The following is a 19,058-nucleotide window of genomic DNA, read 5'->3' as shown; positions in this document are numbered from 1 at the left end:
ACAAAACACTCACATTACGCTTGTTTATCTCATTCACATCACAGTAGAAATACGAGTTTCATAGTGACTGCTGATTATCTTACAGTTCAAATAAATGGGGCTTACCAAGATGTCCTTTTATTGCCACCAAGTGTACAGTTTTATTATTACATCAAAGATGGCCAGAAACATTGTAGGAAGCTTCATATTGTATGTAACTGGGCTTAAATAGATATAACTATGCACTTGTCCTTGTAGTTCCAACCACTGGATAAGAAAAGTGATTGTTTCTTGAGTAATTTGGTCCAACTTTCATTGTGTATTAACTCAGCCCTTGTGCATAGAACTGAACTGAGTTTGTAAACTATAAACACTCTCTGCTGAAATGTGTATTTCTGCAGTGATCTGAGGCAAAGAAAGAAGTGAAATGCATTTTGTCCTCCTGAACTGTAAAATTTGAGATGTGCTGCCTTTTTTAAAAAATATTTTTATTTTGGAATAAAGTTATTAGATTTTAGGTTTAACACAGATTTTAACAGATCTCACTTCTTTGCAACTTCTTTTCTTTTTTTGAAAAAGCAGAATTACCTTTTTTGTCTCTTCTAGGGTGGTGGGAAAGGAGAAAGTGGAAAAGTGTCCATCACCTTCTTCCGTTTGTTCCGAGTGTTGAGGTTGGTCAAACTGCTCAGCAAAGGAGAGGGCATTCGAACTCTCCTCTGGACTTTTGTGAAGTCTTTGCAGGTCAGTGCATCCCTGAGTAAACATAAAATCCATGTTAATCAAAAGTGTGTTGCTTTGACACTTTTATAACAAGCTGCTTTTCTCTAACTGTGCTGTTGACTTTTATCTGCTCAGGCTTTACCTTACGTTGGCCTCCTCATCGCTATGATCTTTTTCATCTACGCTGTGATCGGCATGCAGGTAAGTGTTTCTGATGAGCCCTCTTGTTGTCTGGCAGGTCAAAACTGACCTGTTTTAAAGTTCGAAAATGTGGAAAAAAAAGATATATTTTCACAGTGAAACTTCTGATGTCCACATTTTCAGCATTTTTGAGAAATTTTTGAATATTTTTTGGTGTAAAAAATATTCAAAATGTTTATTTTAGAACGTTCACAAAAAAACAAACAAAATCCAGCGAATTTCACTGGATTTTGGTTGATTTTTTTTGCAAATGTTCTTAAAGAAATTATTAGAAGTTTTACTGATATATATGTGATTACTTTAGACATTTTTGGGATTTTTTGGAAGATTTTTACTCATTTTTTGAAAATATTTACAAGAATTTTCTTGCCACGTTTGGGCTATTTTTTCCAGTGAAACTTTTAAGGGAAACTTTTAAGGAATTATTGGAATTTTCTTCCTGAAGGTTTTGCAAATTTTCAGAAATTTGGGGGATTTTTTTCAGACAAGAAAACAATATTTTTTGGTGCCAGTAAATGAGGACAACAGGAGGGTTAAAACAAAGGCTTTTAATCAGATAAAATCATTTCTGTTTCACTGCCAATCATAATTAATTATCAAAACAAGGACACCGGACTGTAGTTCACTGGGTTCTTGTCAAATCAATTTTTACCTCTTTATTGTTGAATTATAATCCTCTTTTAAAGCTTTGGTAGTGATGTTAACATGATAGTAGTGCCAATTAAGCAGTCTGAATTAAAATGAAACTAACACTGATCCTTTGTTTTAATTGTTTCTCACTGACTGTTTTAACTTCAGACGTTTGGGAAAGTGGCCGTTGATGACGACACACACATCAACAGAAACTGCAACTTCCAGACTTTCTTCATGGCTGTTCTGGTACTTTTTAGGTGAGTCATCTCAGCAAGAAACAGTCCTTTTCTAAGCATGTTTATACATCACTCTACTTCCTTCAGATAATACCAGAATTTATGCTGCGTTTATCAACAGCTTTTATCGTGCTGCATTTATTTTTAGCTCCAAGTTTTGCTCCAGCACATGATTCCTTTCGCTGGCAAACTCAAATGAATTTCACGCTTGTCCTTTCAGAGAGTCTAGAAGGTCTAGATGTCAGTGTGTGAGTAACGGATAAATGAAAACGCTGCCTCCTGCCTCCTCGTAGGTGTGCCACAGGAGAGCAGTGGCAGGAGATCATGTTGGCAGCTCTGCCCGGCAGACGCTGTGACCCAGAATCTGACACTGAGCCTGGTGAAGAGTTCAGCTGTGGTAGCAACTTGTCCTACATCTACTTCATCAGCTTCTTCATGCTCTGTGCTTACCTGGTGAGTGAAGCCTCGGAGGATTAGGGACGATTTATTTTTTTAATCGCTTCCTTCTTAGATCATTTGTAGTAAAACATGTTCCCTCTTCTGGAACACAGCCTCCTGACTCCAAATTAAATTTAGGTATAATTAATTCAGACTTGTGTTTTATGGGCTCTCTGGTCCAGTGGAATCAAAGTCAGATGAAAGCAGTGAGGATAGTGTTACAACAGCAGCATTTTAAAAGCTTACCCCGTCTTCTCCAACTCCCAGCTCCTCAGTGAACTCCCATCCATGGATTTTATTAATCCAGACAGCAGACCCACATCACAACATCCTGAGTTTTAAAAAACTTGCAAATATTTTGGTCGCGGTTTTGTGTCCTCAGTGCTATTTTAAGACATGAAATGGCTGGAATGAAGGTGACTTTAGCCCTCAGAGGAGCAGGGTCCATCCTCATAAATGATCAAGCTGCTGCACACCTGAAGTGGAAATGGTAGAACTAAAAAATACAACAAACTGAGTTCCAGATTTACTGCCTAAAATTATTGGCAGTGACACATTACAATGTGTGAGTCATCATAAACTGGTGTCTTTCATTACTGCAGGCATGAAAGTTAGTGAAGACACAGACTAAACAGTTTCCAGAAGATCTGAATGATTAAATGGGACCAGGAAATGCTACATTCATAATCCCTGTCCTTTGAAAATGAAAAAAGTACAATATTTTTGAAATGGACTGGTTTTGGAGCCCAGGAAGTTCCTGTAAGTGTATATACACTCACTGACCACTTTATTAGGTACATCTTGTTAGTAAAAGGTTGAACCTTGTTTTACCTTCAGAACTGTCTTAATTCTTCGTGGCATACTTTCAACAAGGTGTTGGAAACATTCCTCAGAGATTTTGGTCCGTATTGACATGATAGCGTCTCATAGTTGCTGCAGATTTGTCGGCTGCACATCCATGATGCAACTGTCACGTTTTTGTGTTGAAATGTAACAACATACGAGGCTTATTTGACCTCACTGAATGTTCCCATTCATATAGTTGAAATGAACACTTAACAGAGAAACTGATAAAATACATCTATTCTATAAATTTATTGAAACACGGTTTGATAAGCGCAATAAAAGCAAGACAAGTGAGACATTAATGAATCTATAAATGTTGTACTTTTTTTCTATTTTCAAGGGCCACTAGTTAAAATGCAACTTCTGCTGCAGCAATTCAATCATTAATATCTGCTGAAAACACGTTTGCCTGTGTCCTCACTAAACTTCATGACAGCAAAAGTTACTTTTCTGCAGATATTGAACAGTTTAAACAGCTTTTCGGTTAAGACATTTTTTAGAGTAAAACATGAAAATTCACAGGTGTGAAAACACTTGAAATTGTCAAGATTCTGTTAAAATGTTTTGCAAAGCTTTTTTGGGCACTAAATAACAAATGCATACACTGTCAACAAAATCTTAGACAGTGCAAAAACGTATTCTGGATGCACCGACATAGACTGACCAAATTCCACAAACTCAAGCTCTCTTTAATATTAAAACTCTGTAATCATTCACATCGTATTTCTGATCCAGTCCATGTATTTGTAAAATGTCCATTTAATCATGCTCTTAGTTTGACCCTTTTCTCAGTCTAAGCTGCCTTGTTGCTCCTTAAACAAAGATTTACACCAACAGTGTCCAGGTTCATATTTAGTCTGTCTCTTCTTGTGTTTCTTGAACTCCTTCTATGGCTTCTTCTCTTGTGGACAGCTGACATCCATCAGTCTGTGTGTGGTCTCCGACCTTTAGCAGCAGCTAAAATAGAACAGAACCTCTGTGTCCTGCTGGGTTTTGCTGTATTCACAAAACAGGGTGGACTGACATTCATATCACAGCTCTTTATGAAAGATCAATTCCATTAACTCCTGCATCTAGTATCAAACATCTGCACAGTGACGCAGAACAGCTGTCTGAGACTCAATGATGCAGCATTTTCACTTAGATTAAATGAAATGATTGTACTTAAAAAATGTGTGTTTCGTTTCTGTGCTTCTGTCAGATTATCAACTTGTTCATTGCTGTTATCATGGACAACTTTGAATATCTAACAAGAGACTGGACCGTGCTGGGGACTCACCATCTGGATGAGTTTAAGAGAGTTTGGTCTGACTATGATCCAGAGGCCACGTAAGACTCATTTTCTTTCATCCTCCTCTGTCTACACTAAGGTTTCCACCCTCATTCCCACTGTTTCTGTATCTGTATTATCAGCTCTGTGTTCATCTCCTTCTTGCAGCGGTCGAATAAAACACATTGATGTGGTCACTATGCTGCGCAGGATTCAGCCTCCCCTTGGTTTTGGAAAACTATGTCCTCATCGTGTTGCTTGCAAAGTGAGTAAACACACATTCAGTGCTTCACACTTAACCCTCCTGTTGTCCTCACTTCTGAGCACCTAAAAATATCGTTTCCCTGTCTGAAAAAATCCAAAAACTCAGCAAAAAAATCCCAAATTTCTGAAAATTTGCAAAACCTACAGGAAGAAAATTCCAATAATTCCTTAAAAGTTTCCCTTAAAAGTTTTATTTTAAAAAAATCCCCCAATTTGGCAAGAAAATTCTTGTAAATATTTTCAAATAATGAGTAAAAATCTTCCAAAAACACCCTAAAAATATCTAAAGTGATTACATATATATCATTAAAACTTCTAATATTTTCTTTAAGAACATTCACAAAAAAAATCAACCAAAATCCAGTGAAATTCGCTGGATTTTGGTTGATTTTTTTTGTGAATGTTCTTAAGAAATATTTTTAACATTTCTTTTTATCCACCAGGGAATGTTCAAAGATTTCCCAAAAATGTTGAAAATGTGAACATCGGAAGTTTCACTGTGAAAATATACATATTTTTTCCATATATTTAAACTTTAATCCGGGTCAACACGAGGGTTAATGGAAGGAACAGAAATAAACCAATTCTTCTGCCTCATGTTTTCCTCTCAGAGACTGGTCGCTATGAATGTCCCGCTGCATGCTGATGGGACCGTCACTTTCAACGCCACTCTCTTTGCTCTGGTGCGAACTTCACTCAAGATCAAGACTGAAGGTTCAACCTCTTATAAATACACAAAAGCAGAACATCATGCGAGCTCATTGTCCTTCCATGAGACTAGCTCACTCATAGGCACCAGGGTTTCATGTGAGGATCTGTTCTTCCACTCAGGGCCCATCGACCAGCAGAATGAAGAGCTGAAGGTGATTATTAAGAAGCTCTGGAAACGCACAAAGCCTAAACTCATCGATGAAGTCATTCCTCCCCCTAGAGGTACACCACAAAAATTACAAAGCCGTCTGCCATGATGACAAGAAAAGAAATATGAAATGAAGCTTTTATTTTCAAAAACAGAATTGAAAACTAAAGTTTATATTATATAAATCTCACTTTCCAAAGAAATGTTTTTATCACTGGAATTCATTGAACACTATCTAAACAGTCAGTTTTTCCTTTTCTTCAGGGGATGAGGTGACGAGTGGGAAGTTCTATGCCAGCTTCTTGATTCAAGACTATTTTAAAAAGTTCCGCAAGAGAAAAGAGAGAGAGAGGAAATCCAAAAGGAAGGACAAAGCTGCTTCTCTGCAGGTAATTTAAAAAAAAAATTAATTCCATCTACTTCTTCTCTTTCATTCTCAGTCTTTTTTATTTCTGAAAGTTTATCTGTGGACATCAAGACTTCTACGTCACTGAAAAGTCAGTCAGAGTTTAGCATTTTCACATCACACTTGTTGAAATTGAATATTAAACCGTGTTTGCTTCCGGGTGTGTTTTGATATCCCAAAATCACAGGTGGAAGAACTACTCAGATCTTGTATTTCAGTAAAAGTAACAACGATGTGCTGTAGAAACACTACAAGTAAATGTCCTGCTTTTAAATTTCCGCTTAAATAAAAACACAAAAGTACCCAAAATAGTAGTACTCTTTAAGCAGAGTGGCTCATTTCAGAATAATGTATATTTTTTATTATAATTATGCATGCATTCATATATTTGGTACTTTAATGAATCAGTTGATAAAGGGGATTTTTTTTAAACTGCTGGGTAGTTTGTAAATGATTCCCTACAGGGGGCCCAATAGAGTTTTATCTTAATCTAATAGTAATTATTGGAATTTGTTGGCCATATTTTGGATTATTAATCAGAATGTGAAAGGTAACTGGTAAATAAATTTACCAAATAAATGTAATTGGAGTCAAAAGTACAATGTTTGCCTCTAAATTGTAGTGAAGTAGAAGTATAAAGTACCAGAGAATTAAAAACCCTTAAAATGCATTTAAGTGCATTGCATAAATGAGTGTACTTCGTACTGCACAAAGTTAGTTTTGTGTTACTTTTGTGTTTTTAACACGGAGAAACCTTGTCTCTTCAGATGCAGATTTGATATTCTGGTTTCAGATCATTCTACTGTACAGTAAAGCTTCACATGAAGGAACAATAACTCAGAACATTTTTGAAAGAAATGGCGCTTGGATATGTGCTAGACAATAGCTTTTAACCGATATTTGTGTGTTCATAGCAAGGGCTGCGGACGCTGCAGGACTTGGCTCCAGAGATGCGTTTGGCGATGGCCTGTGACCTGGAAGAGGAGGAGGCCACAGAAGGAGAGATGACGGCTGATGAGATATTCGACAGTGGAACTTCAGCGAACACGACTCCCGCCAGCACTCCGATGCCTCGTCTAGACATGCTGGTGGAGCAGACGACCGTGATCGTCGAACCAGAGCCCAAGATCTCCAATGGGGACGTGATCACCGAGCAGGTGACGGGTTTGCAAGAGCACCAGAAACCAGGATCAGACCTGGCAGGTCTGAACATTGTGACAGAGCAACCTGTGAGGTCTGAGCCTCTGCCCTTCAGGTAATATAATAAATTCACAGGTTGGTACTATAATCTTTAAAAGCCAGGAGTTGTTTCCTGACTTGCCTGTTCTCTCCGGTTCTCCTCTAACAGAGCTGACTCTGTGACTGAGCTGCCTCCTCCTCCTCCAGAAGTGTCAGATGGAGGACAAGTTGTAGTTGAAGCATCAATTGTTCCGGCTGGAGTTGAGCAGGTTTACAACAGTGAAGGAGATGCTGCAAGTCTAGCATCAGTAGACAGGTGAGAAAGAAGAAAGATAATTGGAAGAGAGATGCAGTATAAATGTCATAAATAATTAATTACAGGAATAATTCAGAATTTTGGGAAAATATTTGAATTCACTTTCTTGCTAAGAGTTAGATAAGACAACCATTATCCACTCTATCCTAGACCAGAAACAATGGGGGAAACAGCTAGCAAAGTATAAAACTCTACTTCTAACATGTTTTACTTTGTTGTCCATTTCTGTGATTTTGTAGATATGTGTACCCAGAGGCTGTTTCTCCTCTACCAGCTGAGACAGGCTACAATGTCCAGAGTCTGGAAAGAGCGAGCAGCATTGGAGAAACACCTTATGACCCTCACCAAAACAATGGCTTTGTGAGCAACGGCTACAGTGACACGAACATGAACGGTGGAAGCGTCGGTGCAAGTCCCACTCCCTACGCAACAGAAGCATACAATAGCAACGGATACACAGGCTACAATGGGAATGGCAGCATCATCAGCACCAATGGAAATGGAAGTACGATGAACGGCTGCAATGAAAATGGCAGCGGTTACAACGGGAACGGCTACAACGGGAATGAGAACAGCGATGCGCAGTTTGTCAGGAGGCGACTGCTTCCTTCCATACCCAAAGGTGAGAAACTTACGCCTTCATTTAGTTTCTTTTTTTTTCTTCCTTTTATTTTTAACTTTCCAATCCCTGAGCAATTTTGGAGTGTTTTCTGGTCCCGTCACATTTTTACTCACCGTGGGCTCATTTTTTACTGCAATATAAAGTCCTGCATCTCTATGGAAACAGCACGACCATGACTAAGAGTGGAGAGAACTCATAAATGTCATCTGTGCAGCATGACGCAGTTATGGTTCCAGCATATCTTTGCTTATTTATTTCACAAAATTAAAAAAAACATGAAATTTACAGATACAACAATGTCCATAAGGATTAGCAATACTGGAAAAAGGCAACTCTACACACTGTAGATATTTTACTGCTTAGATTTTAAATTAGTTTCCATACATGTCTCCTATCTGCTCCATAAACACAGCCTGTAGTTCAACCTAGTTCAGCCTGATTTTTTGTCTTGTGACTATTTGGTCACGGGTAGGTCACTTTTTTTTGCTCTTTACAAGATGGGGCTAGGGAAAATAGTTACAATTTTTTACAAGTTATTAAGATGAAAGTGATTTTAATATAATATCTGGATTTTAAGCTTAGATTTAGATAGGCTGTCATCTTGTATGGTTTGTTCAAAGAATTGTGGGATTTTTTTGTTTTGTTTTTTACAGTTTCTGGCTGTGATGGTCTGATTAGCGCTCTTTGTGTTTTGTTTTTTTTCTTAAGAGAAAGTGCCTTTTTAACCCACCCCAGGTTATGGAGTTTCCATGGCATGTTACTGAGCCGACATACAGCTGCAATAAAGTACTAAGTAATATTTCAAACAAAAATACCAAATAGTTTGTTTCATATTCTCAAATGTGAGCATTTGTTGCTTTTCTTCAGCTTGCATAAACTGAATTTCTCTGGCCGTCTTGAACTTGGACACATGATGGGGATGTTTTACTGCTTGCTGGTGTTTTATGGCCCAAGCAAACAATCAATTATATGTCGCAATATTTGTCCAACACAGCTGAGAAAACTGAGTTATTCATATTCCTTTCCAGAACATATTTGCAGTCAGTGTTTATTTATCTAAACCCATCAGACTCTGTGTAGCTGGAATAATGAGAAGATGCTCACTGCTTACTTTTCTCTTCTGTGGAATTATTCACTTTAAATGTTCGTGGTTGGATTACAATAGGCAAAGCAGCCCTGGGATCCTAAACTTTCTTCGCTATAAGTGTGCAGCACTGAAGCAGATTGGAATTAGTCTTTCCATCTGACATTTGCAGAGATTCTCATTGTCAATCAGAACATAAACGGATGGTGACTTGATACCCAGGGCTCCTAATGGATTAATCTAGACCTGATGATGCTAAATCTCTCCAAAAAGGCTTACAGTTTTGCACCTAGCTCAGTTTTCTAACACCTCCACCTGCTTCTTGTTTTCAGGCCGTAAGCCTGCCTTTAACTTCCAGTGTCTGAGGCCACAGAGCAGCGTGGACGACCTCCCCATCCCAGGAACCTACCATGGGAACACGTCTCCATCCAGATCTCGTCTACAGGTGGAACAACGGCACACACACTCTCAAAATGCTAGTAATCATTCACAGAGGATGCATTCCAGTAACCATACTACTACAGGGTGGGCCATAAGTTTCCATTCATAGGAAAAATAAACATTTTATGTTTTTATTTATAGAATGTGCTCTATATATGATTGCCATTGTTTCCACTGCTGATGAATTTGCGTTAGCACAGTTGACGTTATGCTTCTAATGGCGTTGGTGATACATTCCTTAAGATGATTTATGTCTCGTATCTTCACCTGATACACCATGGCCTTCAACTGCCCCCAAAGATAGCGTCAAATGCGTCTTCTAGGATATCTGAAACATAAAAAAATATACATTATACATTTTCCTATATATAGAAGCTGATGGCCCACCCTCTAGACTAAATAGTAGGCAACAGTAGGCTTACAATACATGGTATGTCACATGCAGTATGCCACAAGTGCCAGGATGTCTCTGTACATCCAGCCAGATTTTGCAGTTTTCCAACCAGCAAGCTTTTTAAACCCACAATCCTCTGCAGAGTTACATCACATATGTCACAATGTTTTGTATGAGCATAAACAAGCTTGAGCTGCCGAGAACACATGGACAGATGACAGCTAATTTTGCACTGCAACAGTCAAAGTTTCAGGCACAATATTATGACAAAGCAGTTTGTGCGAATTGCATGAATTCGGCATGAAGCAGTAGGTCCTTTGTGAAGGCAGCTGCACTACATACTTAAAGTTCAAAGAATGCAATTTGGAGTGTTTCTCATCTTGATTCACTAGTCCTCTTCTTCTTCTTCTGTCCTCTGTCAGACCCAGCACAGCCTGGACTCACGGCCCAGCAGCGTTTCTTCGATGTCATCCGCCTCCTGGGTGAACACAACAGCAGCTGGCGCCACTCCTGTTCCCGGAATAATTGCCCCCTCAGGGCGCAGGGGCAAGCTCATCTACACTCCCATGATCCTGGTGGACGAAGCCACCGGTACCAGTCAGCCGCTGTGGAATGACGGCTCTGCCAGCCTCCCAGCAGGACGTCGACCCGGCTGGTACCCCGGTCAGACCAGGACCTTCACAAGCGTCAGGATGCCGCCTCCTGTCAACCAGGGCCTCGTCAACAAAGGCAGCGCAGACAGTCTGGTGGAGTCGGTGAGTAATTGCAGGCCGGGTGATTTTTGTGACTGAGAAAATGTAACAGCCAACCCTCTGGCAGTTGGGTTTAGAGAGGTTTTAAAGCTAAAACCAGATTTTTCCACCTATATCTTGTGACATTTTAACAGCTAGAGTAAAAGATAGGCTAACAGTTTTGAAGTCTGACACCAAACATTGCCTGATAGAGGAGCTTTTCTGCAACTGGACTGCAACTTTGAGAGATATTTTCTGGATTTGACAACCTGTTGATGCGTTTAATTTGCCACCGTTGATCTTTAGGATAGATATTTAGCCAAACCCAGGATTGGAAAGTTTGTCGTAATTGGAATCATATGAGGAAGGCAGCTTTTAATGGCCAGCATTAGTAGGAGTGATTACAGCAGGTACACACGTGGACAAAATTGTTGGTACCCCTCAGTTAAAGAAGGAAAAACCCACAATTCTCACTGAAATCACTTGAAACTCACAAAAGTAACAATAAATAAAAATTTATTGAAAATTAAATAATCAAAATCAGCCATTACTTTTGAATTGTTGATTAACATAATTATTTAAAAACAACAAACTAATGAAATAGGGCTGGACAAAAATGATGGTACCCATAACTTAATATTTTGTTGCACAACCTTTTGAGGCAATCACTGCAATTAAACGATTTCTGTATTTGTCAATGAGCGTTCTGCAGCTGTCAACAGGTATTTTGGCCCACTCCTCATGAGCAAACAGCTCCAGTTGTCTCAGGTTTGATGGGTGTCTTCTCCAAATGGCATGTTTCAGCTCCTTCCACATATGTTCAATGGGATTCAGATCTGGGCTCATAGAAGGCCACTTTAGAATAGTCCAACGCTTTTCTCTCAGCCATTCTTGGGTGTTTTTGGCTGTGTGTTTTGGATCATTGTCCTGTTGGAAGACCCATGACCTGCGACTGAGACCAAGCTTTCTGACACTAGGCAGCACATTTCTCTCCAGAATGCCTTGATAGTCTTCAGATTTCATCGTACCTTGCACACTTTCAAGACACCCTGTGCCAGATGCAGCAAAGCAGCCCCAAAACATTACTGAGCCTCCTCCATGTTTCACCGTAGGGACAGTGTTCTTTTCTTCGTATGCTTGGTTTTTGAGTCTATGAACATAGAGTTGATGTGCCTTACCAAAAAGCTCCAGTTTGGTCTCATCTGTCCAAAGGACATTCTCCCAGAAGCTTTGTGGCTTGTCAACATGCATTTTTGCAAATTCCAGTCTCGCTTTTTTATGAGTTTTTTTCAGCAGTGGTGTCCTCCTTGGTCGTCTCCCATGAAGTCCACTTTGGCTCAAACAACGACGAATGGTGCGATCTGACACTGATGTACCTTGGCCTTGGAGTTCACCTTTAATTTCTTTGGAGGTTGCTCTGGTCTCTTTGGATATAATTCGAACGATCCGTCTCTTCAATTTGTCATCAATTTTCCTCTTGCGGCCACGTCCAGGGAGGTTGGCTACTGTCCCGTGGGTCTTGAACTTCTGAATAATTAAATAAATAAATAATGTTTAGAGATGGTCTTATAGCCTTTACCTTTAAGATGTTTGTCTATAATTTTTTTCGGATGTCCTGGGACAAATCTCTCCTTCGCTTTCTGTTGTCCATGTTCAGTGTGGTACACACCTTTTCACCAAACAGCAGGGTGACTACTTGTCTCCCTTTAAATAGGCAGACTGACTGATTATGAGTTTGGAAACACCTGTGATGTCAATTAAATGACACACCTGAGTTAATCATGTCACTCTGGTCAAATAGTTTTCAATCTTTTATAGAGGTACCATCATTTTTGTCCAGCCCTATTTCATTAGTTTGTTTTTTTAAATAATTATGTTAATCAACAATTCAAAAGTAATGGCTGTTTTTGATTATTTAATTTTCAATAAATTTTTATTTATTGTTACTTTTGTGAGTTTCAAGTGATTTCAGTGAGAATTGTGGGTTTTTCCTTCTTTAACTGAGGGGTACCAACAATTTTGTCCACGTGTGTATAATGGTTTCACTGGTAATACTTGCACCTTACTATTGTTCAAGACAGAGTAGAAGATTGTGACCCCGTCCTTTAACCCTCCTGTTGTTCTCATTTATGGTCATGAAAAAATATTGTTTTCTTGTCTGAAAAAAATCCAAAAATTCAGCCAAAAAAATCCCCCAAATTTCAGAAAATTTGCAAAACCTTCAGAAAGAAAATTCCAATAATTCCTTAAAAATTAACCTTAAAAGTTTTATTTTTTTTTAAAAAAAATCCCCCAAATTTGGCAAGAAATTTCTTCTAAATATTTTCAAAAAATTAGTAAAAATCTTCCCAAAAAAATCCTAAAAATATCTAAAGTGATTCTATATATATCAATAAAACTTCTAATATTTTCTTTAAGACCATTCACATAAAAATCAACCAAAATCCAGCGAATTTCACTGGATTTTGGCTGATTTTTGTGTGAATGTTCTCAAGAAACATTTTTAACATTTCTTTTTTCCACCAATAAATGTTCACAAATTTCCCAGAAATGTTGAAAATGTGAACATCAGAAGTTTCACTGTGAAAATATTTTTTTTCCCACATTTTCAAACTTCAAAACGGGTCAATTTTGACCCACATGACGACACGAGGGTTCAGATACTTGGATGTCAATGCTTTGTTGTCTACTGTAAATGCCACACAGGCAATAACAACAGGAAGATTATTAACAGGAAAAAGATTATTCTATTTCTGAACAGTTTGACACTCATATATCTATGCACCACTTTTTAAATTTTCTTGGAGTAATTTAATACTTGTCATTCTTCTAATGCACTTGCGCTGTTTATATTGTGGCAGGAGAACTAAAGAAACTAAGCTGCTGCTTGCTGGTGACAACACTGTATTTCAATGTGACTAAGTGGCTCTCAGCTGATGAAATCCTCTCTGCGTTGAACATAACGACCGACACAAATAAGAGGCTGACAGCAGAATCTTTTCTTACATTACTGTTTTTCTCACCAACAACAGATCTTGATCTCCGAGGGTCTCGGCGTCTACGCTAGGGACCCGAAGTTTGTGAACTTTGCCAAGCGGGAGATTGCAGAAGCCTGTCACATGAGTCTGGATGACATGGAGAGCGCTGCTGCTGACCTGATAGCACGAGGAGCCAGTCAGTCCATATCCCGCTTTGAGGACGAGCTGGCCGACGAAATGAACTGTGTGATTTCTTACTGAGATCAGCAACGTGAGAAAGTGAATTCTGATTATGAAGTTTGTATAAAAAAGGATCAAAATCTTTCATGTGTCGAACATCCTATAAGGTATATTTTACTTTTTTTGTGAATGCCAAAACACACACACACACGGATTGTGGGAGCACATGTCAGCATGCGGCAGGACTCAGCTGATGAACATTTTGACTGCAGTGTTTCACAGAAGAGTCCTCTGCGGTTCTCAGCGTTACTACAAAGGACTATTTTTTGCATTGTACTCTGGTTTTGTACTGTACTTGAATTGTTGTCACTTTATACACATGCATTCAGTCACAATCAGCGCAAATAATAAACTGTAAAATAGGAATATATTAAACTCATACTGTACATGCAGCTCAATAGTTCTTTGTACACAGATTGTGAGTTTCCAGCAGCAGTAGCTATTTTAGAGAAATATTTAAACATTGAATATCCTCTAAGATGCAACATGCACCCGTAAAGCAAAACTATCTAAATTACATTTTTGATTTATTGTGACTATCTGGGAGGGAAAAAAATAAAAAATAAAAAAAAAGATTGCAGAATGTCACTATTCACCACCCCCCTCTCTCGTGATCCTTCTTCCCCAATGCTTATGTCTTTGTTGCACTGGGTGATTTACGGTATTTAGTATTTATTATTGTGGGGTTTTTTTGTACTGGGCTATTTAGGATATTTATTACTGTGAGGGTTTTTTTGCACTTTATCAACTGTGCTGTATGGATGCTCCGAGCGCAATTTCGTTGTTCTGTGACAATGACAATAAATATTCTGATTCTGATTCTGATTCTGATTCTGATTCCGGTAGCGGATGTGCACAAATAAAAAAAATAATGTTTTCTCAAGTGTATGTGTTATTTTTTTCTTGTGCAGTAACCGTGTGTCGTTCCAATCAGTGCACTTGAGCTCAAAGGTTCTTTATTTTATCGCGGATGTGAAAAACCACTGTGAAATGTAATCAGCGAATTACATAATCAGCCATTAATGGACCAGCAGATGGACAACATCTGGGTTTCACTTCCCCCTTCAAACAAAAGACACGTCTAAAGCGGTAAGCCATGCGTGTGCATTGTTCAAGGCTATTGTGTTGGTGTGATGTTATGAACAGGGCAGTTTACATGGCTGCAAAATCCTAAGTGGATTAAATGGAGACTTAATTTGTGAGGTCCAGTTTTTCATTTGTGTCTTTATATTATCTCCTTTTATGTTCTCAATAATGTTTAATCAGGTTAGTGGATGCAGAAACCACGGATCTAAATCATGCAGCTCTAGAGCCACAGATAGCTGCAGAAGAAGAACAGAGCACGGAGAGTGAAAAACAAACTATAGGAGACGAAAAGTTAATGACATGCAATTATGGGATGCAAATGTATGGAGACGCTCTGAGTGCATCATGGGAAATTCCCCTGGCAGTCTATTTCTATGGCAGCATAACTAAAGAATGGTGCAGGGTCAATCTGAGCAGCCTTAAATATAAGTTTTGTAATAAAAAAAAAAAAAGGAAAGGTTTAAGCAGAGACTGAGTCCCTCCTGAACCCAAACTGAGCTGCTTCCACAGCAAAGGAGCCACAAGTAAAGCTGCAGTCTGACAACAAAGTGTTCTACCAGAATGATAGCTCTTCAAGATACAGCAGAGCTCAGTCGTTAAGAACTTTGTATGTGAGGAGGAGAAATTTAAATTCCATTCTGGATTTTACAGTGAATCTAACATGAGAGAAATATGACATATTTTTCTGGCTCCTGTCAGAACTTTTGGATTAATTAAGACTTTTCCTTGAAATATTGGTACAATAAGGAATTATATTAGTTCAACCAAGAAGTAAGTTTACTCATTTGTTATCTGGGACCCAAAAGTTAAAAAAAATAATAATAAAAAATTGAGAATTTGATGTTTTCAGACTTGTAGTCTCCCACAAAAATGTCTCCTTTGAGAAGCTATTTTAATATGTCCAGAGACAGAACTCCAAAAGCCGTTATATTTGGTGAGGACACAGATTAAATAGTTTCCAGCAAATTTGATAGACTAAATTGCTTTATCGGCAGCAAAACTAGTAATTATTGGCCCTCAGAAATTGAGGAAAGAGGTAAATGTATGGATATATATATATAGATGTATTCATATTTCCTACTTAACCCTCATGTCGTCCTGTGGGTCAAAATTAACCCGTTTTAAAGTTTGATAATGTGGGGGAAAAAAATATTTTCACTGTGAAACTTCTGATGTCCACATTTTAAGCATTATTGGGAAATCTCTGAACATTTTTTGGCGGGAAAAAAATGTTAGAAATGTTTCTTAAGAACATTCACAAAAAATCGACCAAAATCCAGCAAAATTCATTGGATTTTGGTTGATATTTTTTTGTGAATGTTCTTAAAGAAAATATTAGATGTTTTACTTATATATATGAAATCACTTTAGATATTTTTAGATTCTTTTTAGGAAGATTTTAACTCATTTTTTGAAGATATTTAAAAGATTTTTTTGTCAAATTTGGGGGATTTTTTGAAATAAAAATTTTAAGGGAAACTTTGAATTTAATTATTGGAGTTTTCTTCCAAAAGGTTTTGAAAATTTTCAGAAATTTTGGGAGTTTTTTTTTTTTGCTAATTTTTTGGATTTTTTCCAGACAAAGAAACAATATTTTTTGGTGCCTGTAAATGAGGACAACAGAAGGGTTAAAATACAGTCTTTGACCAACATTTCACCCGCTTTTGAGGCTTCTAATTTCAGTAGATGTTGATCATTTTGAACATTTGATAAATTTCTGTGTCATTTGGCAGGAGATAATCGATTGTTTAAATCTGCTCAAAACTTTTTTCTGACTGTCTTCACCACACTTCGTGAAGCTGGGATTTATATTTCAGCAGATGTTGAACAGAGAGATTTCCAGCTGAGTGAAAATATAGAATTCTCAAATTTTTTGCTGGAAAGTTTCATAGAACTTAGCTTTTGGCCACAATTAATACTTTATGAAGACTGAGTGGAAGTCTGAAAGTCTTGCTGAATTCTTTATGAACTGACACAGACTGACCAGAGCCGGTGCTGCCCAGAGTAAATATGGGCTTTCTGAATTTTAGGTCAAAACAAAATGACTTTACTTTTACCTGAGTTCAGAAGTTTCAAGTCATCCAGGCCTTCTGCCTTTCACAGATGCTTGAAGTTTGACTAACTGATCTGTTTCATGTGGCTTCAGTGATAAATATAACTTAGTGTCACCAGGGGAACTTTGTGCAGCACTTCCTGATAATAATACCGTCTAAAGCATGAACAATCTGAAAAGTATCAGTTCTAAGTGAGCAGAACTCCATGGCTAATTTTCATGTGCTTGAAAACACAAACAAATTGAAATCTGTTTGATAAAAATGAATTAAACCAACCTTGTGTGATTCCTTTAATCCCAATAACATATTTTAGTCTGTGTAATAAAATACTGATGATCACTGGTGTCAGATGCAGCTGTGAGATCTAGCAGGACAACATAGAGACTGAGACCCAGCTGGTTAAACAGTGCTGAAAATGTTTCCTATGCAAATATCCACAGAGCTAATTTGCAGCAGCTTGTTAAAGAAATTCAGAGGTAAAGTGAAAATTTGATAGCCTCTCTATAGTTTGCTGCATCCTGATCAAGAGAAAGCTTTTTAAGTAGAGCTTTAAATGCAGCAACCATAAAAGCCTACAGTAAATGCTCCGGTAATAAAGATAAATTGAGCAGAATATGAAAGTGTTAATTAGGGGTAAAACATCCACCAGCAGCTTAGTTGGGACAGGATTTGAAGGACTAGATGATGGACTACATGAAATTGTTTTATGTTAATACATTTGCTGTATAAAAATTAAAGAGCCCATCTTATGCACATTTACTGGTTTATAATTTTATTTTGGATTTCACTAGAATATCTTTACATGGGTTAACAGTTAAAATAAACACATTATTTTTAGTGTACTGTACATTACTGTAGCACCTCTTTGCACCTCTGTCTGAAACGCTCCGTTTTAGGTCCTGTCTCTTTAAGGTTGCCTTCCTTAAAAGCTTGGTCTGCTCTGATTGGTTGATTGGTTGCCCAGAGAATCAAGGCAATGCTGGTTACACTCTGTAACTCTGCATCTATGAGTCTTTGTCTACAGGATTTGATGCTGCAACAAAAGTTGTACTAATAAGGAAATAAAAGTAAATAAAAGTGGATTGCATTGGACATACGCGTTTCTAGCCCATTTTGGGGGGTGCTCAAGCACTCCTAAATTAAATCCCAGTACCCTTTAAATTTGAGAGATATTTTTAAAAACTTTTTGGCATCGCATGTCCTTTTTTTAACGAACCAGAAAAGTGTAAAAATCATACAGAACTTGGTTGATACGTAATGTTTTAACAACAAAAATACAGCACCCCCCTCCATCTTGCCTCAAAAATGGTTTGATCCCGTCCAGCTTCCCAACTCGGCTGTCTGAGCTATGGTCTGAGCCTCTACCTGCACAGAGCTAAGTGCTGCCTCCCACTGAGGGTAATGTGTTGTAGTGGTGTAAGTACCTGGTTTAAACTAGGATATGTGGCTCAATTCTTAACTTCTACCACTCAATACCAACACTTTGTTATCATTACAAGTCCTCATTTTGCTGCATTTAATCACAGGTTACTGTTTATGTTGTTAGGTAGGAGTTAGCTGACATTTTTTCTAGCTAGCAAACGTTACAGGTGGTCAGTGTCTGCTTGAACTGGACTGAGAGAAGCTAGCTGTTGTGTCAGTGCATGTGTTAATATTAAAGCCAAGGTGCTACTGACTAGCTAATTAACATTATAACTCCTATTGTGTGTGTGTACAGACAGACAGACAGCCTCATCATGGACATAAGATTAATTTTTTTTTTTTTTTTTTAAAGAGCCAGGTTCAGGTAAGAGTGTAAGTTCAAATTGTTTATCTATCAAGAGTAATGCTGTAAGTTGGATCAATGTATTAGTGTTTATATCTCTTATTAGATATAAAATGCATTTTTTGGTTATTTGCATTTAGGTTGACAGTACAAAGAGAGAGAGAGAGAGGATGTTATTTATTCCTATTCTTATTGGTATTTTTTCATATTTATGTATTTATTCATTTAGTTGAATACAATCTGTTTGTGTATGATTGTCAGTCTAAAGAGGACGAGATGAAAAAGAAGAAGGAGAGGAGAGTGGAGGTCAGGAAGA

General features: G+C 37.9%; 1 protein-coding gene across 1 annotated transcript in view; it reads left to right on the top strand.

Annotated features, from left to right (window-relative positions):
- Positions 1–14,656, top strand: part of cacna1fa (calcium channel, voltage-dependent, L type, alpha 1F subunit a) — a 32,009-nt gene extending 17,353 nt beyond the window's left edge. Inside the window, exons 32-46 of the mRNA XM_051949028.1 lie at positions 586–720; positions 835–900; positions 1,699–1,790; positions 2,063–2,222; positions 4,255–4,382; positions 4,492–4,588; positions 5,199–5,301; positions 5,419–5,520; positions 5,711–5,835; positions 6,767–7,107; positions 7,201–7,347; positions 7,587–7,969; positions 9,386–9,498; positions 10,311–10,643; positions 13,652–14,656. Of these exons, the coding sequence (XP_051804988.1) occupies positions 586–720; positions 835–900; positions 1,699–1,790; positions 2,063–2,222; positions 4,255–4,382; positions 4,492–4,588; positions 5,199–5,301; positions 5,419–5,520; positions 5,711–5,835; positions 6,767–7,107; positions 7,201–7,347; positions 7,587–7,969; positions 9,386–9,498; positions 10,311–10,643; positions 13,652–13,858 (2,532 nt within the window). The 3' untranslated portion in view covers positions 13,859–14,656. The remainder of the gene's footprint in view (positions 1–585; positions 721–834; positions 901–1,698; positions 1,791–2,062; positions 2,223–4,254; positions 4,383–4,491; positions 4,589–5,198; positions 5,302–5,418; positions 5,521–5,710; positions 5,836–6,766; positions 7,108–7,200; positions 7,348–7,586; positions 7,970–9,385; positions 9,499–10,310; positions 10,644–13,651) is intronic.
- Positions 14,657–19,058: the final 4,402 nt, after the last annotated feature.

Source organism: Acanthochromis polyacanthus, chromosome 6 (assembly GCF_021347895.1).
Source record: "Acanthochromis polyacanthus isolate Apoly-LR-REF ecotype Palm Island chromosome 6, KAUST_Apoly_ChrSc, whole genome shotgun sequence".
In the NCBI taxonomy this organism is placed as follows: domain Eukaryota; kingdom Metazoa; phylum Chordata; class Actinopteri; family Pomacentridae; genus Acanthochromis; species Acanthochromis polyacanthus.
This window is presented reverse-complemented; position numbering and strand designations above follow the sequence as displayed.